The sequence below is a fragment of the Balaenoptera borealis genome (assembly GCF_965194805.1).
Source record: "Balaenoptera borealis genome assembly, chromosome: 13".
NCBI lineage: Eukaryota > Metazoa > Chordata > Mammalia > Artiodactyla > Balaenopteridae > Balaenoptera > Balaenoptera borealis.
Genome location: NC_138870.1, coordinates 58,635,546 through 58,658,262, shown reverse-complemented (window position 1 = coordinate 58,658,262; position 22,717 = coordinate 58,635,546). Strand labels below are relative to the sequence as shown.

The 22,717-nt window shown below is 38.9% G+C and overlaps 1 protein-coding gene across 1 annotated transcript; it reads right to left on the bottom strand.

Moving 5' to 3' along the window:
- Positions 1-382: 382 nt before the first annotated feature.
- CCT2 (chaperonin containing TCP1 subunit 2) lies at positions 383-19,255 on the bottom strand. Its single transcript, XM_082351661.1, has 16 exons — positions 19,100-19,255; positions 18,293-18,367; positions 18,122-18,187; positions 17,240-17,351; positions 16,343-16,419; positions 16,097-16,209; positions 15,044-15,246; positions 13,290-13,390; positions 12,863-12,990; positions 10,370-10,473; positions 7,171-7,290; positions 6,670-6,798; positions 6,369-6,472; positions 5,589-5,688; positions 4,236-4,377; positions 383-663 (listed from the first exon to the last, which is right to left on the bottom strand). The coding sequence occupies exons 1-16, from the start codon at positions 19,100-19,102 to the stop codon at positions 633-635; spliced, it is 1,608 nt and encodes a 535-aa protein (XP_082207787.1). The 5' UTR covers positions 19,103-19,255; the 3' UTR covers positions 383-632.
- Positions 19,256-22,717: the final 3,462 nt, after the last annotated feature.

The following is a 22,717-nucleotide window of genomic DNA, read 5'->3' as shown; positions in this document are numbered from 1 at the left end:
ATCAGAGGTGCCTGAAGCAGCTTGCAGCTACCAACATTTAAAATATAACTCTTTCACGCTTGAAGTAACAGAAGCCACCATAAATTTTTTCCTATGTAAGAGACAGTACTTAGACTACAGAAAATTAGAAGAGTACTGAAGTATATGGTACTTTCACAAAACAAAATGGTTAATAAATATTATGTATGATTGAGAATCAAAAGATTAATTTAAGTTTATCACATCTCACTTGGACTTACATTAATCAGGATAATTTTTTTCATAAATGTGTAACATCAATCATTAGTTAAGCTGGAAACTCTACACTGAAACTATAATCATTCACTCCCATTAAGTAGAGTTAAAATGGGATACAAATCACTAAAGTCAGGTAAGAACTAGGTAATTGTTCAAATTTTTATTTTGATGCACAGTATGAGAAATGAACTCTTAAATCAACTGAATTTTATGGAAAATGAAATAGCAAATAAATTAGACCCATGTTAAAATAGAAGGTCAGTTAAATGTCCAATCTTAAGGATATAACAGCCACAGGTAAGCTTCAATTCTATAGTCTTCGTTCAGGAGGTCAAAGTCTTTCAAACACAACTTTACTATGAACTGCTCCAGAGCTCAACAGCATATGGGAATGCTTAACAGGGGAGGTGATCAGGGACACGTTTCCTGCAAGAATCATAAAACGTACAGTTAAGAAAACAAAGGCAACGGTGAAAATGAAAAGCATGATTGTAACCAAAGGTCTATATTAAATACAAACACAGCTATAATCCTACTTTTACTAAAACCAATTTTAAATGTGTAAACAGAATGTTTCTACCTCACAATTAACATCCCTTAATTATTGTATTAGTAAGAGGACAGAAAAAATCTGTGGAATGTGAAGGCCTGTAGGTATTCAGCAGTTCTCAGCTTCTCATCCAAACAACCTACTTACCAAATATGTATTCTCCAGAAAATGGTTAATTCATGTTTTTAACCAATACGTTAGTGAATTTTACTAAATTAGTCAAAGATGGTTGGTTCTCTCCATCAGAAGTTGTAAAATGACAAGGCTTTGGGGTTTCTAAATTAAAACCTCTGGATCACTATTCTAAATGAACAAAAACAAATGCCAATAGATAAGCTGGTGATGGGGTTGGGTAATTCACTGAAGAATGCCAACAGTACCTCTCACACACCTGTGATGTTAAACTTTTATTCTCTGGTGACCATACATAGCGAATCAGGAAGGGGGCGTGGTAGGGATACTAGCGAAATTGTTTACTTAATGACTGTGGAAACACTGCTTCTAGAGGCAAACACAACACTTAAGAGAAGCAGAAAAAGCATAAAAACAGATCCAGAGAGTACAGCATACTGGGATCATACAGAGATAAACCTTCCAACCTCGGTAGCTTATAGGAGTATGACCGAAGGATGTCAATATAGAAAAAGTTATCAAGCAGCTGTCACAAAGCACTGATCTGAAAAATTAATTCCCTGGAGGTTAATAATGAGTTTGAAAAGAAGTGCATAGCCCAGTATGTTTGGGAAGGCTGAGTTAAACAAAATTACTCATGTTTCTTTACTGCAAATTACTCAGAGTTTCTAATATATTTAAAAGACACTTAAACTTTGAAAACAGTGATATCAGATCAAACGAGGTACTACAGTTTATATTTCAAATGTGGTTGAGGGTGCTAAGGTATTACAAAGATTTCTGAGGGTGGGTGCAGCTATGTGACCTTGCTCCCAAGTCAGAAAATTTTACTTATAGAACTCAGTTTCCTTTTGCTGTCATTCTGCTAGAAGACAACAGAAACTGTAACTGTATTTAACCATCTGTGGCGGCACTGCTTCCAGGAAAACTGCGTCAGCTTTTCCTTCCCTCACTATTTTTCCAGTTCAAAATATGAGTGCTCCTTATTACCCTATCCTCCCAATACCAGGAGCAGAGAATCTAGATCTTCAGCCCAGTCCTTTCCACTCACAACAGTAGATTTGATTTCAGCTTTTCTCTCCACATCCAAATCATTATTTTCTACTCTTTCCTTCAATAGTAAGAGGATAGTTGCCCTTCATAGAAGAAAGCCAATGAAAGGAGTGCTGCAGGATTCTGCACAAAGAACTTAAGTCTACTTAGGGCATACTTTCCTAATAACATTCCTACCTCCCTCCTGTCCTCCTCTTGTTCTCCAGATCCAGCAGCTGCTGGTGGACTGCACCCCTCTTCTGCATCGATCATTTCCTCTCTATGAAACTCCTCCCACTTACACACACTGAATTTTCACAGTAATGACCCACACCTCCTCTAGCTACTATCCCACTTCTCTGCTCCCATTCACAATACACTCCCCGAAGAAGCAGTCTACATACATTTCCTCCAACTCCTCTTTTCCCAGCCTCTATCGAATTTACTTCAGACTTTTGCCCCCTCTATTCCACTAAAACTGCTCATGAAGACTACCAACGACCTCTGTTGCTAAATCCAGTTTTTAGGATCAATTTTCAGTCCTTATCTTACTCGACCTATTTGCATCATCTTGGCAGTTGATCACTCCTCCTCCCCAAATACTTCCTTAATTTGGCTTCTGGGACACACATTCCCTTGGTTTTCCTCCTACCTCACTGGCACCCCGCACCCCCCAACCTTAGAATTTTGTATTATGGGAAATTTCAAAAGTATGTATAAAAGTAGGGGCTGTATAATGAATCCTCATGTATCCATCATCCAGTTTAATAATTACCTATACTTCACAATCCTTCTTAGTGACCCTTGATGGTTGCTCTGAATCTTCCCAAACTTATTACTGGAATTCTCAAGCACTCAGTCCTAAAAAAAAACCCTTTCCCTTCTTTAGCTACGTTCACTCTTTTGGGGACTCAATCAGTCTCATGGCCTTATATAACACGTACAGGCTGACAACTCCTAAATTTATAACCACAGCTCGAACTTCTCCCCTGAACTACAGACCCAACTATCCAACTAACTGCTTTCTCAACAGACATCTCAAATGTCCAAAATGGAAAACCCCCATCTTCCCCCTCCCAAAGCCTTCCTCCACCTAAGAGAAACTTTATTTTTCTCAACAAAAACCTTGAATTACATGCCCCAGTAGTTATTTTTCCTTTTTTTTGGTTTGTAACTGTTGTTTTGTTTGCTGGAAATTTCCACGTTTTATTCCTGAACTAAAAATGTTTAATACTGTCATGTTAAAACACAATTCAGATTTTTCTGACGAAATTTATTTAGAATTTTCTTTTTTCTTCTCTATCCTTGAAGAAATGGAAGTGTGTTTAACGTATTGGAGAAATGTGGCAATTATTAAGGTGCTCTGAATAAAAACCTTATAAGACACTCCCCCCACCTCCCAAACACCCTTGAATTATCCAATCCCTTTCCTCACAGACCTTATATCCAACCCATCATCAAATCCTGCCGGCTCTACCTTCAAAAATAGACCTATTATCAATCCCTTCTCACCACCTTCACCTCTGTGTACTGGTTCAAGCCACCATCCCCTTCCCTCTCCCTGAACTTCCACTAACAGGTAAAATAAATGGTTTTCATAACTACTAATTAGCAATTAGTAGTTAATTTAATTAATTAAAATTATTAACTGAATCTTCACATGTTAAGATTTCTCTGGCCACTTCATCATTTTTGTGTGAATGAGTTTTTAAAAGAATTTTCATCTTAAAAAGCTGCTGGAGGGACTTCCCTGGCGGTCCAGTGGTTAAGACTCCATGCTTCCACTGCAGGGGGCGAGGGCTCAGGGAACTAAGATCCCACATGCCACAAGGCACGGCCAAAAAAAAAAAAAGAAAAAAAAAAAATGCTGCTGGAATAGGAATATGTAGGGAACTCTGCATATTATGTACTTAAGAATGTATATATGAAAAAGTGTACCCAGGACAGAAAATGACTGAAGCCAACTCATCCTGGTAAACAGACATCAGTTCTTACTACTACACGCCCACCCCCAAGTTCTCTGGTTTTTGACCTTCCCAAGCCTGACTCTTTATGTGCCCTTTCAATCTTGAGGGCTACCCTGTGTTACCCACACCCTTCTCCCCACCTAAGCTTTTCTGGCTTAAATCTAAGAGTTGTGATTACATATTTTAAATAACTTGCAAAATACTGTTATCTAAACAAAAGAGCTCCACTTCCCATCAACTACAATTATCAAAAATATACCTATTTTTTGTTTCCATGTTAATTTTCCTAAGAAATGTTCTTTAAAGTGTTACGATACCTTGGTGCTGCCTTGATGATGTTGTCCACACGTAGAATCACCTCTGCTGCTTCAGCTGCACTTAAAAGAACTTGTCGCTTCACTTGGAAACTTTCTGTTATACCCAGCATTGCCATATCTCCAATGGTACCTTCCTTCATATCTGGAAAGTATTTACTAAATAAACAACTAATCTTAACAACTAAAGTATCAAAACATATCTAATGACCTAACAAAATTAATCCTGACTTATAAAAAATAAGATTACAACTAATTACTCAATTTAGTTAGAGCATTCTCATCAGACTATCGCTCAAGGAAAGCCTTTTAGAAAAGTGGAAGGTCAACTATTGATCATCTATATCAATGGAGAGTAACTATGTCAAATAATGAAAAATTTATACACAACACTATATCACCCATCTTTCTCTATCTACAAATAAAACTGCAGAAAATTTGCTCATCACTGAACACACCATGGATTCTTAAGAACTGGAAGAGAATTCAGAAGTCATCTACTTTTCTTATTAGAATCCCCCTTCACCTTCTGACAGATTATTCATTAAGCTCTCTCTTGTGCAGTGGCAGGATTATCTACTCTCTAAAACTGTTCCTTATTTATGTCCTAGACATTTTGTTGGGAAATTTTCCAATCTGAATTAAGTCTTTTTTTTGGCCATTTTTATGTTATGTATCAGAGATCTACTCTCAAGAATGTCTCAGAATAAGTTTACTGTGAGATTAGGAGTTAATACTGATTATAAGAGATACAGTAAAGTTTACACTTACTTGAGAATATAAGTACTGTTTTTATATATTTAAATCCTACAGTCATTATATAACAAACAAGTTAAAAATCTTCTAACTAATGTTACACCCCCTCTTAGGGAATAATAAAATTTTGACAGTGTAGACATTATGAAGTTAAACATTTTTCTAGAATGTATAATGGCTATAAAGGCAAGGGTCACAGGAACCTTTTATATGGTTATTATGAGAATTCATCTTTTTTAAAAAATAAAAAAAATAAAAGAACCTGGTCAAGAGTTACTCTGAACAACTACCACAGGAGCTTCCCTGGTGGCGCAGTGGTGAAGAATCCACCTGCCAATGCAGGGGACACGGGTTCGAGCCCCGGTCCGGGAAGATCCCACATGCCACGGAGCAACTAAGCCCGTGTGCCATAACTACTGAGCCCCCGAGCCACAACTACTGAGCCCATGTGCCTAGAGCCTGTGCTCCGCAACAAGAGAAGCCTGCGCACCTCAACAAACAGTATCCCCCACTTGCTGCAACTAGAGAAAGCCCAGCAACGAAGACCCAACGCAGCCAAAAAAAAAAAAAAAGACCACATGGTCCCAATTAATTTCTTACCCAGTCCAGCAGTTGTATTGCCTTCACTATGGGCCGCTCGGAGCTGTGCCACCAGATCTGCACTGTCATAGCCTGCATTGTCAGCTATGATAGTTGGCAACTATGAAGTGAAGAAGACATGGTAACTTTTCTACTAAAAGAAAGTTAATTTACTAACTATAAGAAAAGCTTTCTAAAATTATACATTTAAAAACAATGTAGGCTTCCCTGGTGGCGCAGTGGTTAAGAATCCGCCTGCCAATGCAGGGGACATGGGTTCGAGCCCTGGTCTGGGAAGATCCCACATGCTGTGGAGCAACTAAGCCCATGCGCCACAATGACTGAGCCTGCGCTCTAGAGTCTGCAAGCCACAACTACTGAGCCTGCGAGCCACAACTAATGAGCCTGCGAGCCACAACTAATGAAGCCGATGCGCCTAGAGCCCATGCTCCGCAACAAGAGAAGCCACTGCAGTGAGAAGCCCGCACACCGCAACGGAGAGTAGCCTCTGCTCGACACAACTAGAGAAAGCCCGCGTGCAGCAACGAAGACCCAACGCAGCCAAAAATAAATAAATAAAATAAATTAAAAAAAAAAAAAAAAAAACAATGTAAAATCTGCTTCCTTTTAATTACTGCTCATAAAGAAGATAAACTCCAAAATCAAATTTAAGCAGTGTGAACCAATTCTTAAAGCCAAGAAAGTTAAGTATTTTCTGCCCAAGAGAGAAGAATGGATTCATTTAAAAACCATCAATACCTACAAAATTTAAATTCAAGGCTCTCTTTTTCATTAACTTACCATTCTCAGTGCTTTAGCATAAGACTCCATTGCAACGGCTTCTTTGCCCGGTGTTCTACTCGCAAGCTGTGTCACAGCATGAGCCATCAGCATCTCAGAACAGCCTACAGATTAAAAATCCAAGAACATATCATTATGCTTAGTTGTCTCCAAGACACTAAATTAGACTTCCCTTAAGATATATTAAGCATTAACAATTAAGTGCAAAGGCAATATGAAGTTCCTATAAGAAACATTAAAGCCAAAAGCCACTACTACACTTCAAGAAATAAAATATGTTCAATATTTTTCAAATGCTTACCTCCTCCATAAACTGTTCTAGAATCTTTCACAGTTTGGGCAAGAACACAAAGAGCATCATGCAAAGATCTTTCTGCTTCATCTAAAATTTGTTGAGTGGCACCACGCAGAACAATGGTGCAAGCCTCACCTAAAGTTAAAAAAATAATAATATTCTTATGTGACAGCGAACACTTAGTTATAAAACATAAAAGTTTGCCTTCTATTACTTATATAGGTTATACTCGGTTTTGAAAGCTGACATGTCTTCCATTGCTACCTTCTCTTTGCTAACAATCCACATTCCTAACAGTTCTAAGCTATCTAAAACAACTATATTGAATATGCACTGTTCACAAACACAAAGTTAACATGAGGCTGCCCTCAAGAGATTGAAACTAGAATTTCTCAAGAATTAAGACATATATTCTAGTAACTATGGTAACTAGTAACTGTTTCTTTCACTTCAAAAGAGCCTACCAAAGATTTAGGAACCTATACCAGGATCTACATAATCACTCACCAAGGGCTACCCCAGAAAAGTGAATCAGTTTGTCTTCTCCAATCATGACTTCCTCAATAAGTTTGCAACTTCCAAGCTTCACTAGTTCTGGGTGGTCAAAGGTAGACGCAATTTCACCACCTATGCACAAAAATATACATTAATTAAATGCACAACAGATTTGAAATTTGTTTTCTAACAAGCAGTAATGAATAGAAAACACAATATTTAAGTTGACTGCTTACTATACGCCAAGCACTCTGAAGCAATTCATACAAACTAATTATTTAATCTTCACAACAACCCTAATAAGACAGCCTTCATTTATCACCCCATTTAGAAGTGGTAAAACTGAGGCAAAGAAATGTTTAGTTGCTCATCCAAGGTTACATAGCTTGAACAAATATGAAGCTGAAATTCAAATACAAGCAATCTGGCTTCAGACCTATATGCACACACTGTGTAATAATACCACCTCAGTTGAGATTCTGACATTTACCTTTAAGCCTGAATTTAAATTCAGATTCTCTTCTGAATTCAATCTAGAACACCAGTACTCCTATGATCCAATATCCCACAACAAAACATGAAAATATTTGACTAATCTTATTATATCAACAGATGTACTGACACTAGGAACTGCTTAAAATCGTGAGCACCTGGGCCTAGAAAAAACGGGAAATGTATACTGAGGATTTCCCAGAGCAAACTTAATGAGAAGTCAAAAAACTATATTCATTTTATTCCTTAGGTCTTATTTTTATTCCTATTTTCCCTCCATCTTCCATGCTATAAACATTTCCTTTCCTGGTTCTTAATTAAGCAAAAGTTAGGTTTCAATTTTAAAATCCTTTTCTCAGACTTCCCTGGCAGTCCAGTGGTTAACTCTGCAATTCCACTGCAGGGGGTATGGGTTCAATCCCTGATCGGGGAACTTAGATCCCGCATGCCACACGGCTTGGCCAAAAAATAAATAAATAAAATTAAATCCTTTTCTCTAGCTCATTACTCTCTCTTTTAATAGATTCCCTCAATCATCAACCAACCCCTTTCCCTACACCTTACTGATAAATCTGCTGAATACTTGATGCTTTATTTCTATTTTACAATTAATTTATAAAAGGGACTCAGGTCTTCCCAAGTCTACTAATTTACACTCATAATCTATATAGCTGAAGCTCTTCTTACTTTTGGTTGGCAAATTCCTGAGACTGCTTTGTGTCTAGACGTGAGACACAATAGATGTTTGGGACATCATATCCCCCAAATGAGACCAATTTGGCTTATGAGAATTTTCACTTATCCTACACTCATTCATGTGCACCTGTTAAAAAATATTTCTAGACATTTGCAAGAAGCAATTTCACACATCTTGACAACAGATGTTACTAAGGATGGGAGCCACCATGGAGTCTACTTCACAGCCATACAGTTTGGTGAGCTTGGTACAGTTAATTTTCTTCTAAGTGTATGTGGCAATTTCATGTTATCAAGTCCTTATGATATCAACTTATCCCATGAATGTGCTATCATTCACAGTTCTTATGTCATGTCTTTAATTCTGTTGCATTAAGGGAAGAATTAAGTAAACATAAGCATCATAAGTTTTACCACCTTAAGCAACAAGTATGCAATAACTTTTAAATCAGGTAAACCCACTTCCAAATAATTAATGAAAGTAAAATGTCTCTTTTTAGGTCAGAACACTATGCTTCTCAAATTATTAAAAATGGCTTAAGAAGTTATTTTGAAATGAGACCAATCCTACTATCTACTTGGTATAGTTTAATTTCTTCTAATACACACAGCAGTTCTGAACTGAATCTGATGTTCCTAGTGGCTTTACATCTAAAACCCCACTCTCCTTAATTCTCACTGCCAGATAGCAAGCCAACTTTCCAGCCTATTCATTCATTTTCAAGCGCCTGAAAATTAGAGGATAAAGACTGTTATACTTAGTTTTCAAGGGCTATTTAGAGGTTACTTTAAAAACCATTACTAAAAAAAGTGAACAACTGCACTCTATGTCACTTTGATGTAAACATACCTGTAGACACACTTTCTAGTCTATACTGGGATTATAAAACTCATATACCTCTACTGAAGGATACTGGAGTAAACTTAACTTTTCATCATACACTGCTGGAATGTTTCACACTTATTCAACGTTTATTACTTTCATAAATTTTAAAAAATTAACAAAAGCAACGCTTAAGTATTTGACCCATTGTCTGGCATATAGTTAAATGTTCAATAAAGGTTACTATTCCAACTGCACTATCACACAGGGCACAAAGCATTCAACTACTCACTTAGCACTAAAATTAAATGAATAAACTAGGTAAGACTTAAGACTCCTTTTTTTTGGGACTTCCCTGGTGGTTCAGTGGTTAAGAATCTGCCTTTCAACGCAAAGGACGCGGGTTCGTGGTCGGGGAACTAAGATCCCACATGCCGCGGGGCAACTAAATTGCACTCCATGAACGAAGAGAAGCCCGTGTACCGCAACAAAGATCCAGCATGCCGCAACTAAGACCGGACGCAGCCAAAAAAAACCCAAAAACCAAAAAACAAACAAAAAAAAGACTCCGTTTTTTTAAGCTTCAGTTTATTTAGACTATGTTTAGAACAGTAGTCCTGTGGGTTTGTGAGAAAAGATAGTATCTTTAAAACAACATAGCAAAAATAAACCTACACCTATGGCAAAGCTGGCATTTAACTTGGTATATTAAAAATAACGTAAAGGGGGCTTCCCTGGTGGCGCAGTGGTTGAGAATCCGCCTGCCAATGCAGGGGACGCGGGTTCAAGCCCTGGTCTGGGAAGATCCCACATGCCGCGGAGCAGCTGGGCCCGTGACCCACAACTACTGAGCCTGCGCGTCTGGAGCCTGTGCTCCGCAACAAGAGAGGCCGCGATAGTGAGAAGCCCGCGCACCGCGATGAAGAGTGGCCCCCGCCTGCCGCAACTGGAGAAAGCCCTCGCACAGAAACGAAGACCCAACACAGCCAAAAAAAAAAATTAAATAAATAAAGAATTATTTAAAAAAATAAAAAATAATAATGTAAAGATATCAAAAAGTATGTCAGATTTCAGAATAACTTTAGATTCTAGGATCCTTAAGGGAATCTCTTTGTCCTCTTAGCAATGAGTTAAATACACTAACACTCAGTAAATCCAAGAGTAATTATTATGTTAGAAATTAATGCCTTTTTCCCATACCTGTGACAAGAGCAAGGCGTTCCACACCTGCAAAATCTGCATGTTCAATAGCCATAACACCAGCAGCACCAAAGAGCTGTTCAGGATAATTATAAATTAATTGCCTATAAATAAAATATGAAAAAATATTGTTCAAAATGGTTACTTCGCAAGATAAAATACATTAGACTAAAAAACATGAAAATATTTTTACCTCACCAGTAATCAAAGAAATGCAAATTAGAACAAGGTAACATTTCTTACTTATTATTGTATAATACTTTATAAATTATACTAGTGCATCCATGTTAGTACTGAAAATGGATATTGTTTTTTATACTGCCATTGACAGTATAAAAGGAACCAATAATTCTGAAAAACAATTTAGCAGTAATGCATCAAAACCCATATCTATGGGCTCCCCTGGTGGCGCGGTGGTTAAGAATCCGCCTGCCAAGGCAGGGGACACGGGTTCAAGCCCTGCTCCAGGACGATCCCACACGCCTCGGAGCAACTAAGCCCATGTGCCACAACTGGTGAGCCCATGCTCTAGAGCCCACAAGCCACAACTACTGAAGCCCGCACGCCTAGAGCCTGTGCCCTGCAACAAGAGAAGCCACCACAGTGAGAAGCCTGTGTACTGCAACGAAGAGTAGCCCCCGCTCGCCGCAACTCGAGAAAGCCCGCACACAGCAACAAGATCCAACGCAGCCAAAAATAAATAAATTAAAAAACAAATTTACTAGAAAAACCAAAAAACAAAACAAAACCCTTATCTATGTTTATATGCTTTGATTCTACTCCTGAGACTCTACAGCAAGAAAATTCAGATATTAATTAAATGAAGATATGTGTAAGAATTTTTATACAGAAGAACAAAACTTTCCAATATCTGTGAAGAGAGTGTTTGTGTAAATCTCAATTTACCAATTATGAAAATTTTGTAATTTTAAGTAAAATATATATACTGTTAGGTAAAAAAAGCATGTTATAAAAGTTTATACCATATGATCACACTAGATGAAGAATTGAAACAACATACACACACACCACAAATCAACTTAATAAAAGAATTTCTGGGAGAATTCTGTTCCTTCTTTATACTTTCATACCTCCCAAAATGAGCAAATGTTACTCATACAACAGGAGTAAAAAGGACACCTGTTTAAAAGTTTGTAACTTAAATAAAGCCAGAGAAAAAATGTTCATACCTAGTATAAAGCACTGCTAAGCAAAATGTGCCTTATCAGAATCATAGATCTCATAGAAGTTTAAAAACTAGCTTTTTTTCTTTTTTTAATTAATTAATTAATTTATTTTTGGCTGCGTCGGGTCTTCGTTGCTGCACGGGCTTTCTCTAGTTGCGGCGAGCGGGGGCTACTCTTCTTTGCGGTGCGCAGGCTTCTCATTGCGGTGGCTTCTCTTGTTGCAGCGCACAGGCTCAGTAGTTGTGGCACGTGGGCTCTAGAGCACAGGCTCAGTAGCTGTGGCACACGGGCTTAGGTGCTCTGCAGCATGTGGGATCTTCCCAGACCAGGGCTCGAACCCCTGTTCCCTGCATTGGCAGGCGGATTCCCAACCACTGTACCACCAGGGAAGTCCCTAGTAATTAACTTGTAAAAGCCCACACACATTTGGCTTATAACAATTATTTTCCATCAAATGGTAAATCTCTCTCAAAGTTAACTACTGCCTTTTCACTGAAATGCCCTGTTTCTCTTGGTATTTTTCTCCATTCAAAATAATCCATAGGGGGCTTCCCTGGTGGAGCAGTGGTTGAGAGTCTGCCTGCTAATGCAGGGGACACGGGTTCGAGCCCTGGTCTGGGAAGATCCCACATGCCGCGGAGCAACTAGGCCCGTGAGCCACAACTACTGAGCCTGTGCGTCTGGAGCCTGTGCTCCGCAACAAGAGAGGCCACGATAGTGAGAGGCCCCCGCTTACCGCAGCTAGAGGAAGCCCTCGCACAGAAACGGAGACCCAACACAGCCAAAATAAATAAATGAATAAATAAATAAATAATAATTAAAGGTGCTAAAAGAAAAATAATCCATAAAAACCTTAGATACTGAATATTAAGAATACATGGGGAAGGTTTACACATATTTTCTTCACACAAATTAAAGATAAGCCCTAAAACTCTTAATACTTTTCACCTCTTCATCCTTGTTTTATTCCTCTGCTACCATTAGCTTTTACGTACTTCAAACCTCCATCATTTAATGTGGAATTAAATCTCTCTTACAAATACAGGTATACTACAGCCCAAACTAATAACATAACTGCCAGAACAGGAAACAGTTATTGTTGACACAAAAAGGTTTAATAAAGTATATTAACATAAATTTTCACTAAAATCATTGTAAGGCAAATGCCTTGCTGTACAATTTTATTTACATTTGGAAAAAAATACTTCCTAAATAACTAAATTCAATATAAAAGAATTTTCCTACATCTTTGCAGAAAACAATCCTTTCTTGATTATAAATACTGTTAGCACAAGCATACACAGACCTGTTAATAAAGCAATTTATCCCATGCTTTAGAATACGTTCAACTTTCTCCTTCATTTTTTCCTTTTCTGCATGTTCTATTTCGGCAACTTTTGCTGTAGAATCAACTCTTACCCGGGAACCAAATATCTAAGACAAAGGAAAGCATAAAAAATAGCATCACTTCCCTTACTCGCAAGTTTCATAGCATATTTAAACTTTTTAATGTAAATACACCAAAAACTATGCGTGCATGTGTGTATGCATGCGTACAATATAAATATATATTCATGTATATAATCAGAAGGTAAGAAACTATATAAGAATATATATAAATATACATTCATATGTATACAAACCCTATAAGGGTTTTTTTTAGTGCAACTGACTATCAGCCCAAGTTTACAGCAGCTAGCAATTATAATTCCAAGAAATGTAGTTTAACGTACCTTAATTTTGTCTGTATCCATACCAGTATTTGCAATAAGAATTTTGGCATTTTCAATTCGCTTTGGTTGATTTACTCCAATTTTTTTATCCAACAGAAAGCCTACAATATAAGGATAGCATTGTATTAAATATTTCAAGGCTGTGTTAATAAATCTTTTAAGGTAATCTGCTGTATCAAATTACTCTTTCAAAGAATGCATTTAAGTCCAATTCATCAAGCTCCTAGAACCTAAAAATATTCCACTAGAGCAGTGACCATAAGAATCAATTTAGCAGATCATTTAAAAAATAAAATGCGAAACAGAAAATGTGAGCACAGTAGAAATATTAAGAGTAAACAGAGCATTTTTGTACAGCAACCTATATTTCAATACAAATTAATTTTTTAAAAGAGAGTCAATAGCATTTTGAATCTTTTGTCTCAGAGACATATTATTACATTTGCAGGTGTGTGCGTTGCAATGCAAAGCTGTTAAAGTCCACTTTCATTAGCTTAAAACCAACAAAAAAGAAAACAAGCTGTGAAAACTCAGATACACAGGGTATTACTAGAGATGAGTGAACTTTTTAAACACCGAGGCTGGTGATAAAATGAAACGTCATGGACAGCAGTCAGACAAACCTGGCCCCAATCATGCTCATGCTGCTTACAGGTTATGTATGAAACCTTGGACAAATTGTTCAACCCTAGCTACTCATCTATAAACAAGAATATCACCAGCGGCAGAGATGCTAGCTACCAGCCTAGGTAGCCCTGCTGATTTGGAACTATCATACGAACTAAGTATTGTGTATCTCTCCAGGCTTCTTTTAGATACATACATAACTTTTACCTTATTAAGCCATTATCACCTTGGGTTTTCTGCTCTATTCAGCTGAACTTAATTCTCACTCACTGGATCAACATCATGAGAAACGAATGATATTTTAAGTAAAATTCCTATTAGAATGCCTGGCACAGAGCAGACATTCAATGGTAGCTATCCTTGTTTTAATTATCTTTCCCTACCACCAACCCCTATGAGAAATGCTATACAGCCCTTACATATAAATTCAACCAAGAATATTTTCAGAATTGTTACTCCTGTGAAACAGAGACAAACAACATGCATTTTTGCAACAAAACCCAGACTCCAAATCACTAACTGGTAGAGCAGAAACTGTAAAGCACCATTTACTCCGTTTTTTCCTTCTCTGTAGAATAGAACACCTACACTTTGTACAGTTTATTTTGTGAATACACTGTGAAGATGCTTTGAAAAATCCACACTCTAAGAAAAAAACATACTATTATTAAGGAAATCGCAGCTGCTAACTCATTTCTCACTCTTCAAGAACACCAGAAACTATATTCTCAACACCTGCCAACTAATTGGTATGACCTACCCAGACCCTTCCTAGAGAATACATGTAATCCTGGAAAAAGTGCCATTTGACAATAGCTGACTTGTAGTTAAAAAAAAAAAAAAAAACTACTTCTCTTTATTAGAGACTAACTTACTTCATGGTATAAAGTAAAACCTAGAGGTTATCAAAGAAATGCTGGGATAGTATGAGAAGATCAAGGACACTGTCAATATAACAAATGAATTAAGATGACAAAAATGGTTGCAATATGATTTGTGTCCTTAAAGACAAGTTTTCTGGCTTTGCAAAGTGTCACTAGTCCTGACTAACTAAAAGTGGATTCACTCAGTACTTCGCTTTCAACAACTGGTCAAGGCTTCTTTTCCCGTATTCAATATGTACATACCTTCATCTAAATAGGAATCTGCCAGACTTCCTCCTAGCTTCTTGATGACATGAATTGCCTCCAGATTACCAGAGCCTTTCAGTCTGAGAACGGCTTCCACAGCTAACTTAGTAAAGTGGTCTTTGTGATGAGTAAGAAGTTTTGAAGATAATGTTGTTCCTGCAATGTTCATTAAATCTTGACGGAATTTAACTTCGTCAGAACTAAAAAAGCAAAACAAAACAAAAAACGAACAAAAAAACTCAGGCCGGTTCTTAAAACGCTTCTCTGAAAGTTATCAACCCTGTTTTACTTCTCAAAATTTATCCAGATACTTGTTTGTCAATAGACTTTCACCTCAACCAGTCAGGGCTCTAAGTCACATGAAAAAAATTAAACCTTATCAGTAATCAAGAAATACAAATTAAAGGATACTATTTTCCCCACCAAGCTGGCAAACTACCAAAAGAGAAACACAAGCAAACAAAAATTTCAAGAACATGGGAAACGAGGCATTGTTGTACAGCTAGTGGGACTGTAAATTAATGCTAGAGCACTACTTGTAAGGTAAATAAAATTGCCTTTAAATACATACATATCTTTGGACCCAGCAATTATACTTACTTTTTTAAGTAACAAGTCTGTCACAACACTATAAAGCTAAAAATTGTTGAAACACAAATCTCCAATTACAGATAGGTGAATTATAGCAGTCACATAATCAAATGCATACCTCTACTAAAACTAATATTACAGAGAACACTGACACCTAGAAACTGTTCTAGTTATTCAACTAGGTTAAAGAGGCTAAAAAACCCTCTATACAATACTATTTATTTTGTTTATTGTGATTATACGTGCAAAAAAAACCCTGGAAACCCAAACTTTAACTTTAGTTACTACCTCTTGGGGGGTAATGTGGGGTTTTTCTGGTTATTATTGAGTCAGGATGAGCCAACAGAATCATGTTTGTGTATGCTTTTTACTGCTCTCTAGACTTCCTGCATTGAGTGTGTTTCGAAAAGAACATTTAAACATTAAATGTTTGAAACAGTAGTATTTTGGTATACCAACCCATGATCAACTGCAGAATTCAACAGAGCCTGTCTTGCCGCCTTTGTGGCTTCTCTCCAACCCGCAATAATGGTCTGTGGATGAATCTTTTTTGCAATTAAAGATTCTGCTTCCTATTAATAAACAGTGGAAGACAAGCATGAATACTAAATCTGTAGTAAGAACTTGATTACTTCTGATACTCAAAACCACAGTAGAAAAAAAAACCCCAGTAAGACGAAGTTGAAGTTGCTCAGATATTCTTACCCTTAGCAATTCTGCTGCTAAAACAGTAACAGAGGTAGTGCCATCACCAACTTCATCATCTTGAACCCTTGACATATCTAGGGGGGAAAAAAAGCTAGTTATTAACTCATTTACATTTGATTCTGCTTTTTAAATTACTCCTTGGTAGCTTATCTAATTCTCCAAATATATCCACTACCAATCTAAATCTCACTTATCTAGGTTTCCTCACCTGACAAATTCTTTGAACTTTTCAGCCTGAAATACAGTAGTTTTACCATCATTAAGTACATGGCACTCCAGAAGACTGTATTTTTTAAAAAATTTTACTGAAGTATAGCTGACTTACAATGCTGTGCTAATTTTTGCTGTACAGCAAAGTGGTTCAGTTGTACACATATATATATTCTTTTTCATATTCTTTTCCATTATGGTTTAATGCAGAATACTGAATATAATTCTCTGTGCTATATAGTAGGACCTTGTTGTTTATCCATTCTATATATAATAGTTTGCATCTGCTAATCCCAAACTCCCAATCCATCCCTCCCCCCGGCCCTTGGCAACCACAAGTCTGTTCTGTATATGTGAGTCTGTTTCTGTTTCATAGATAGGTTCATTAGTGTCATATTTGATTCCACATATAAGTGACAGTATATGCTATTTGTCTTTCTCTGACTCACTTCACTTAGTACGATAATCTCTAGGTCCATCCATGTTGCTGCAAATGGCATTATTTCATTCTTTTTTATGGCTGAGAAATATTCCATTGTGTATATATACCATATCTAGAAGCTTGCATTTTAATAACAATAATAATCAATTAAAAAGTAAATAAGCAATGAATCGAAAGGACAGTCAACACAGCCTATTTAAAATTGTTTCCAAATGTTAACAAAATGTCATCCTCAGACTCACCAACTAAAACTTTAGCAGCTGGATTGTCCACACCAATGTTTTTTAAAATAGTTGCACCATCATTGGTTACCATAAGAGAAGCATCTCGTCCACTGCTTAACAGAATTTTGTCCTAAAAGGAACATGTTTGGTTCAAGTTAAGATATAAGTACATCTGGAAGAATGCACAGATTCATCAGTACTCTCATATACTGCTAATGTGTAAATACTCTGGATGGTTATTTGGCAGAATCCATTTAAATTTTTTCATTGCATACAGCCCCCCCAAAAGCAAACCTTGGTGTCCTAACCTTTGTCTACTCCTAAAGACAGCAGAAGAACAGAGAGACATGAACAAGGCTGTTCCGATACTGTAGCAGCAAAAGCAACGGACACAAACTAAGGGTCCCTCACAATACAGTAATAAATACAAACTATAAAATAAGCAAGATACAGAATACTATTTGACAGTCAGAGAGGAGGCAGTATATCTATTTATACTGAAAGGAATTAAAAAAGCCAAGCTACATAAAAAGTACATACAAATAATATCTATCACGCGACAAAACAATGTTATCTATTACAGGGAGAATATATAAAATAATATTTTATAATACATAAAATACCTGTACATCTACATAAAAATAAAGACATTGGTTAGATTTATATCCAAATGGTAACAGTGTCTGTCACTGGGGAGGTGAGTGGCACTGGGGATAGTGATCGAGGGGACTTTAGCCATATGGGTACTGTTTTGATTTTTAGTAAGGAGTATATATCCATATCTTAACTTTTACAATTAACAGTTAAGTTTTAAAGATAACAAAGCATCCAAAAGAAGTTTTTATATCTCTAACGGCTCTAAAACAACATTAAAAAATTAAAATTCCCTGTTTTTCTTACCATGCCCTTGGGTCCCAACGTGCTCTTTACCAAGTCTCCAATAGCAATGGCACCAACAAAAGAAGACTGGAATAAAAATCAGAGATGGTCAAAATCAACTTCACAGTCTTAAAATTGTAAATAAAAACCAAAAAACTACTGTATCTTTATAAGAATGAGATAAAGGCTTACCAGACGAGCTGTCTCTGCTCGCTCTTCATCAGCTCCAGCCTTGAAGATATTAACAGGTGCAAGGGAAAGGGACGCCTAAAAAGGAAAACCAAGACTCAGTTTGAATACCAGTATTCTTTAACACATATACTTAGGTGCCTTCCACTACACTTACAAGTAGATACCTAAGAGAAAATTAATTTACAGCCCAGGGTACTTTTTTAAACAAATGAAGCTCTCCATCATCGGGGCAGTCATTTATTTAAAGCGGAAGGAGGGACTTAGGTGACACTGCAGTTTGGATCTCTAAGCGCTTCAGGAATAAAAATTCTACCCCAAAGAGATCGACTGTAAGTATGGCGAGACCAAAGATGGCAAAGATGATTTTAAACTAAGGATAAGGCAGGCAGGGGTGGTAGGCCACTCGCGCGACGACGACCGCCAGGAGGACGAGGGAACGCTGCGGCCTCGCTGCCATCTTCGCCCTCTGGCCGCTCCAGGCTCCGCCCCGAGAGGGAGGACGAAGCCCGTCTCGCCGACCCGCCCGGTGCACTAGAAATTTCTTCGCTTGGGGTGAGCTCCGAGCCTCGGGGTTCTGGGGCTGTGGAGAGGCCGAGTCACAACAAGATGCTGGCCTTCAGGCCCATGCCTCTCCTGCGGGCCCGGCGCAGGCCACACGCCGCGGCCTGCGCCACGTGCGGCGAGCCCGGGGACAGACACAGGGAGCCCGCGGCGCTGGGATACAGATGAGGCAGCGGACGGCGGGGGACGGCCGAAGACGGCCGAGGACGGCGGGCCTTGGGCAAGGGCCTACAGGGCCAGACTCACCATGGTTCCGAGGAGTTCAGCACACACAACGACCCTTCACCAGCTCGCGCCCCAGGCCGGAGGAAAGAGAGGCCGGAAGTGACGCCACACGCTCTGCCGCAGGGGGCGGAGCCCCGGCCAGCGCGCCGCTCGTCCTGGCACCGCCCTTGGGGGAAGGGAGGGCACAGCGTTTGAGGGGAGCCCCGCGGTTCGCAAAGGCTGCTCGTCCCGCTGGAGGGGCGGGGCCTCTGCTGGCGCTCCGCTCCCTTTGGAGGCACCCGCTGGGGACCAGGAAGGGGAGAGCTGGAGATTTTGCGTGAGGCCCACAGGTTTGGGAGTAGAACTCACCAAGGTGGGAGGGACGGTGCGCTGTGGGTGTTGCCATAGCAACGGAGTTCTTTCTCGCACGTTTAATTTTTCTTTTCTCATATTTAACCTTCAAAAAATGTTGCTTTAAAGTACTACATGTACAGAGTTTAAAGTGTTGTATACTAATGTAATGGGGTGGGGCAGGCACGTGGCTGTTAGCCACTGGTAGCAGTCCCGCTCAGCCATTGGTTGACGTCGCAGGGGAACCCCCCCCCCCCTTTCAAGGTCCGCTAGCTTTGCGATTAAAGTCATTATTCCCTGCCCCAACAACTCGCCTCCAGATTTATTGGCCTGTTGTGCAGCAAGCAGAGCGAGCTTGGGCTCAATAACGCTAATAATGGAAAACATAATTCACCAACCGCATTAATTCCTCTCCTCAGAAGCAACCACTTTCAACTTTTTGAGCTTTTTAAAACATTTACCATTATATTCCTAAATAATATTTTATTGCTATTTTAATTTTAAACATTATTTATTAAGATGGAGGAAGACATATTTCTTTTACTGGATTGTAAAACGCTGTTCTCAATTGGACTGTCCAGGACAAGGTCTTGTGAGCTCTGATGGAGACTTTTTTTTTTTAATTTTTTAAAATTTATTTATTTTTGGCTGCATTGGGTCTTCGTTGCTACACACGGGCTTTCTCTAGTTGCGGTGAGCGGGGGCTACTCTTGGTTGCAGTGCGTGGGCTTCTCATTGCGGTGGCTTCTCTTGCTGTGGAGCACGGGCTCTAGGCACGCGGGCTCAGTAGTTGTGGCTTGCGGGCTCTAGAGCGCAGGCTCAGTCGTTGTGGCGCATGGGCTTAGTTGCTCCGTGGCATGTGGGATCTTCCCGCACCAGGGCTCGAACCCGTGTCCGCTGCATTGGCAGGCGGATTCTTAACCAGTGTGCCACCAGAGAAGTCCCTGATGGAGACTTTTACTTTGTCCGGCTTGCTCACTTTCAGGAGGTTTTGCATTTCACTCATTCTCCCCTCCCCCCAACACACAGTTGTAGAGATGACTAATATCCTCTTACATAATGTCTTTGTAAAGAGCAAAATCAATCCCAAATATTTCCGTTTGTTAGGAACAGTTTTCTACTTTCTCTAAGTTGACCCCTAGGACATTTAAAGCAAAATTTTTGTACTTAAAAAAAAAATCTGTTTAGCTTTGCATCTGATACCTTTTTCTCCCTTTGACTAACTGATCTCTTAGCAAGCTCTTGGATTGTGGCAATTGTTAACATTGATGGGTGTTTTCAATTTTTTAAAAAAATATTTATTTTTTTGGCTGCTCCTGGTCTTAGTTGCAGCATGCGGGATCTTCGTTGCCACATGTGGGATCTTTAGTTGGAGCATGCAAACTCTTAGTTGCAGCATGAGAACTCTTAGTTGCGGCATGTGGGATCTAGTTCCCTGACCAGGGATCAAACCCGGGCCCCCTGCATTGGGAGGGCAGAGTCCTAGCCACTGGACCACCAGGGAAGTCCTGATATTTTCAATTTTTAATTGTTCTACCCTTCAGATATATGCTAAGAGGGTTAGTTTACAGCAGGGATTGACAAACCATGAGGCGCCAAATCCAACCTGCCACCTGATTTTGTATGGCCAGAGAGTTAAGAATGATTTTTATATTTTTAAGTGATTGAAAACATAAAAACTTTTGTGATACATTCAAATTACATGAAATTTATATTTTGACATCCATGAAGCTTGGTTGTAACACAAGCAAACTCATTTTTATACTGGGCAATACAATACAGAGTTATACAATGGAAGAGTTGAGTAGTTGTGACAGACTCTATAGCCCATAAAGCCTAAAATATTTACTATCTGATCCTTTACGGACAAAGTTTGCTGACCCCAGTTTACACTATTTGCAGGGTCCATCATGAAAAGGGGTGTTCAGATTGGACAAATTATTATAAATCTACCAAGAGTTTTGTGTTCTTTGCGGGAAAACTTGCTCTTCTTTCAGGAAATGTACCTCAACCAGCAGATCTCAAATCGCACAGTGGAATGAGAAATCACAATAATAAGGCGCTAAGATACCTGCACAATATTGAAAACAGCTGTTTTTATTGTGGGCAAAATCACATATGTGGAAATATTATGTCCTCTGGCAGGCAAGTCTGAGACTATGGGTGTTGGAGAAGCCAGCGCCCCCTCCCTGCTGGTCTTTGGAGCGGCGGTGGGGAGGAGAAGCATAGCCAGGGGCTCTTGGATGGGAACTGGGAGGCAGGCTCTGCCACCTGTGGAGCAGAGGCCAGAGACAGCCAGGAGGAGCCCCCTGTGAGGGGACTCCCAGCAATTTGTCCTTTCTCCATTGCGTGTGTTTTTGACTTTTCCTCCTTTCCTGAGTCATTTGGTGTCACCCTTGTATGCCAGAGGCTAAACACTCAGCTTCAGGAACCAGACTGCGTGGGTTTGGATTTCAACTCTTCCATATATTAGTTTTGTAATTTGGGGTGGGTTCCATAAGCCTGCCTACTGTGATCTATAGCAATGTGAGAAATAACAAAATGATTTGCTTTAAGCCACTAAGTTTTTAGGTGGCTTGTTGCACAGCAACAGATAACCTAAACACTCCTTTAACAATGCCTTTCAAAAAGCATTTATCCAATTTTGCTTCCATTTTAGTCTCCCTGCCTTATTAAAATGCCATGTCCTCTATTTTCTCCTCCATATTGATGTCAGAGTCATCTTTATAAAATGTTATTTCTCCAATGTTTAAACCCTTCAAATTGTCTCACCTCATTTAGAGTAGAACAACAACTCCTTCGCATTCTATACCTATGTGATGTCTCTCATTTCTCCCTTCTCTATCCCCCCAGACTGCCTTTGCATCCTATGCTCCAGGCATATGGAACCTTTTGTCACCACTGAACATCGTGATCGTTCTACACCTCTGTGCCTTTGCACATGGTATTTCTTCTCCCTAAGATATCCTCTCCCCTCCTGCCCTCATCAGACACCTCAGGGATTACCTCCTGTAAGCCCTTCTCAAAAATCTCCATTCTCAGGCTGAGTTAGATGCCCTTCCTTTGTATGTGCCTTTATCACATCATGTATTAAGAATTGGAATAATTTTTTTCAATTCTCCTAAGTTTATAGCTACTACTATTCTAGAGGTATCACAGAGATGGTAATTCCTTATACCTAATTTATATCTTAGGGCTTAGTCCTCTGGGGGGAGGAAGGGCACTGCCCTCAGTTAGAAGGGCTGTTCTAAACTACAAATTCTTTTGAGAACAAGAATTACTATCTTTATTACTAGCATAGGACCTAGT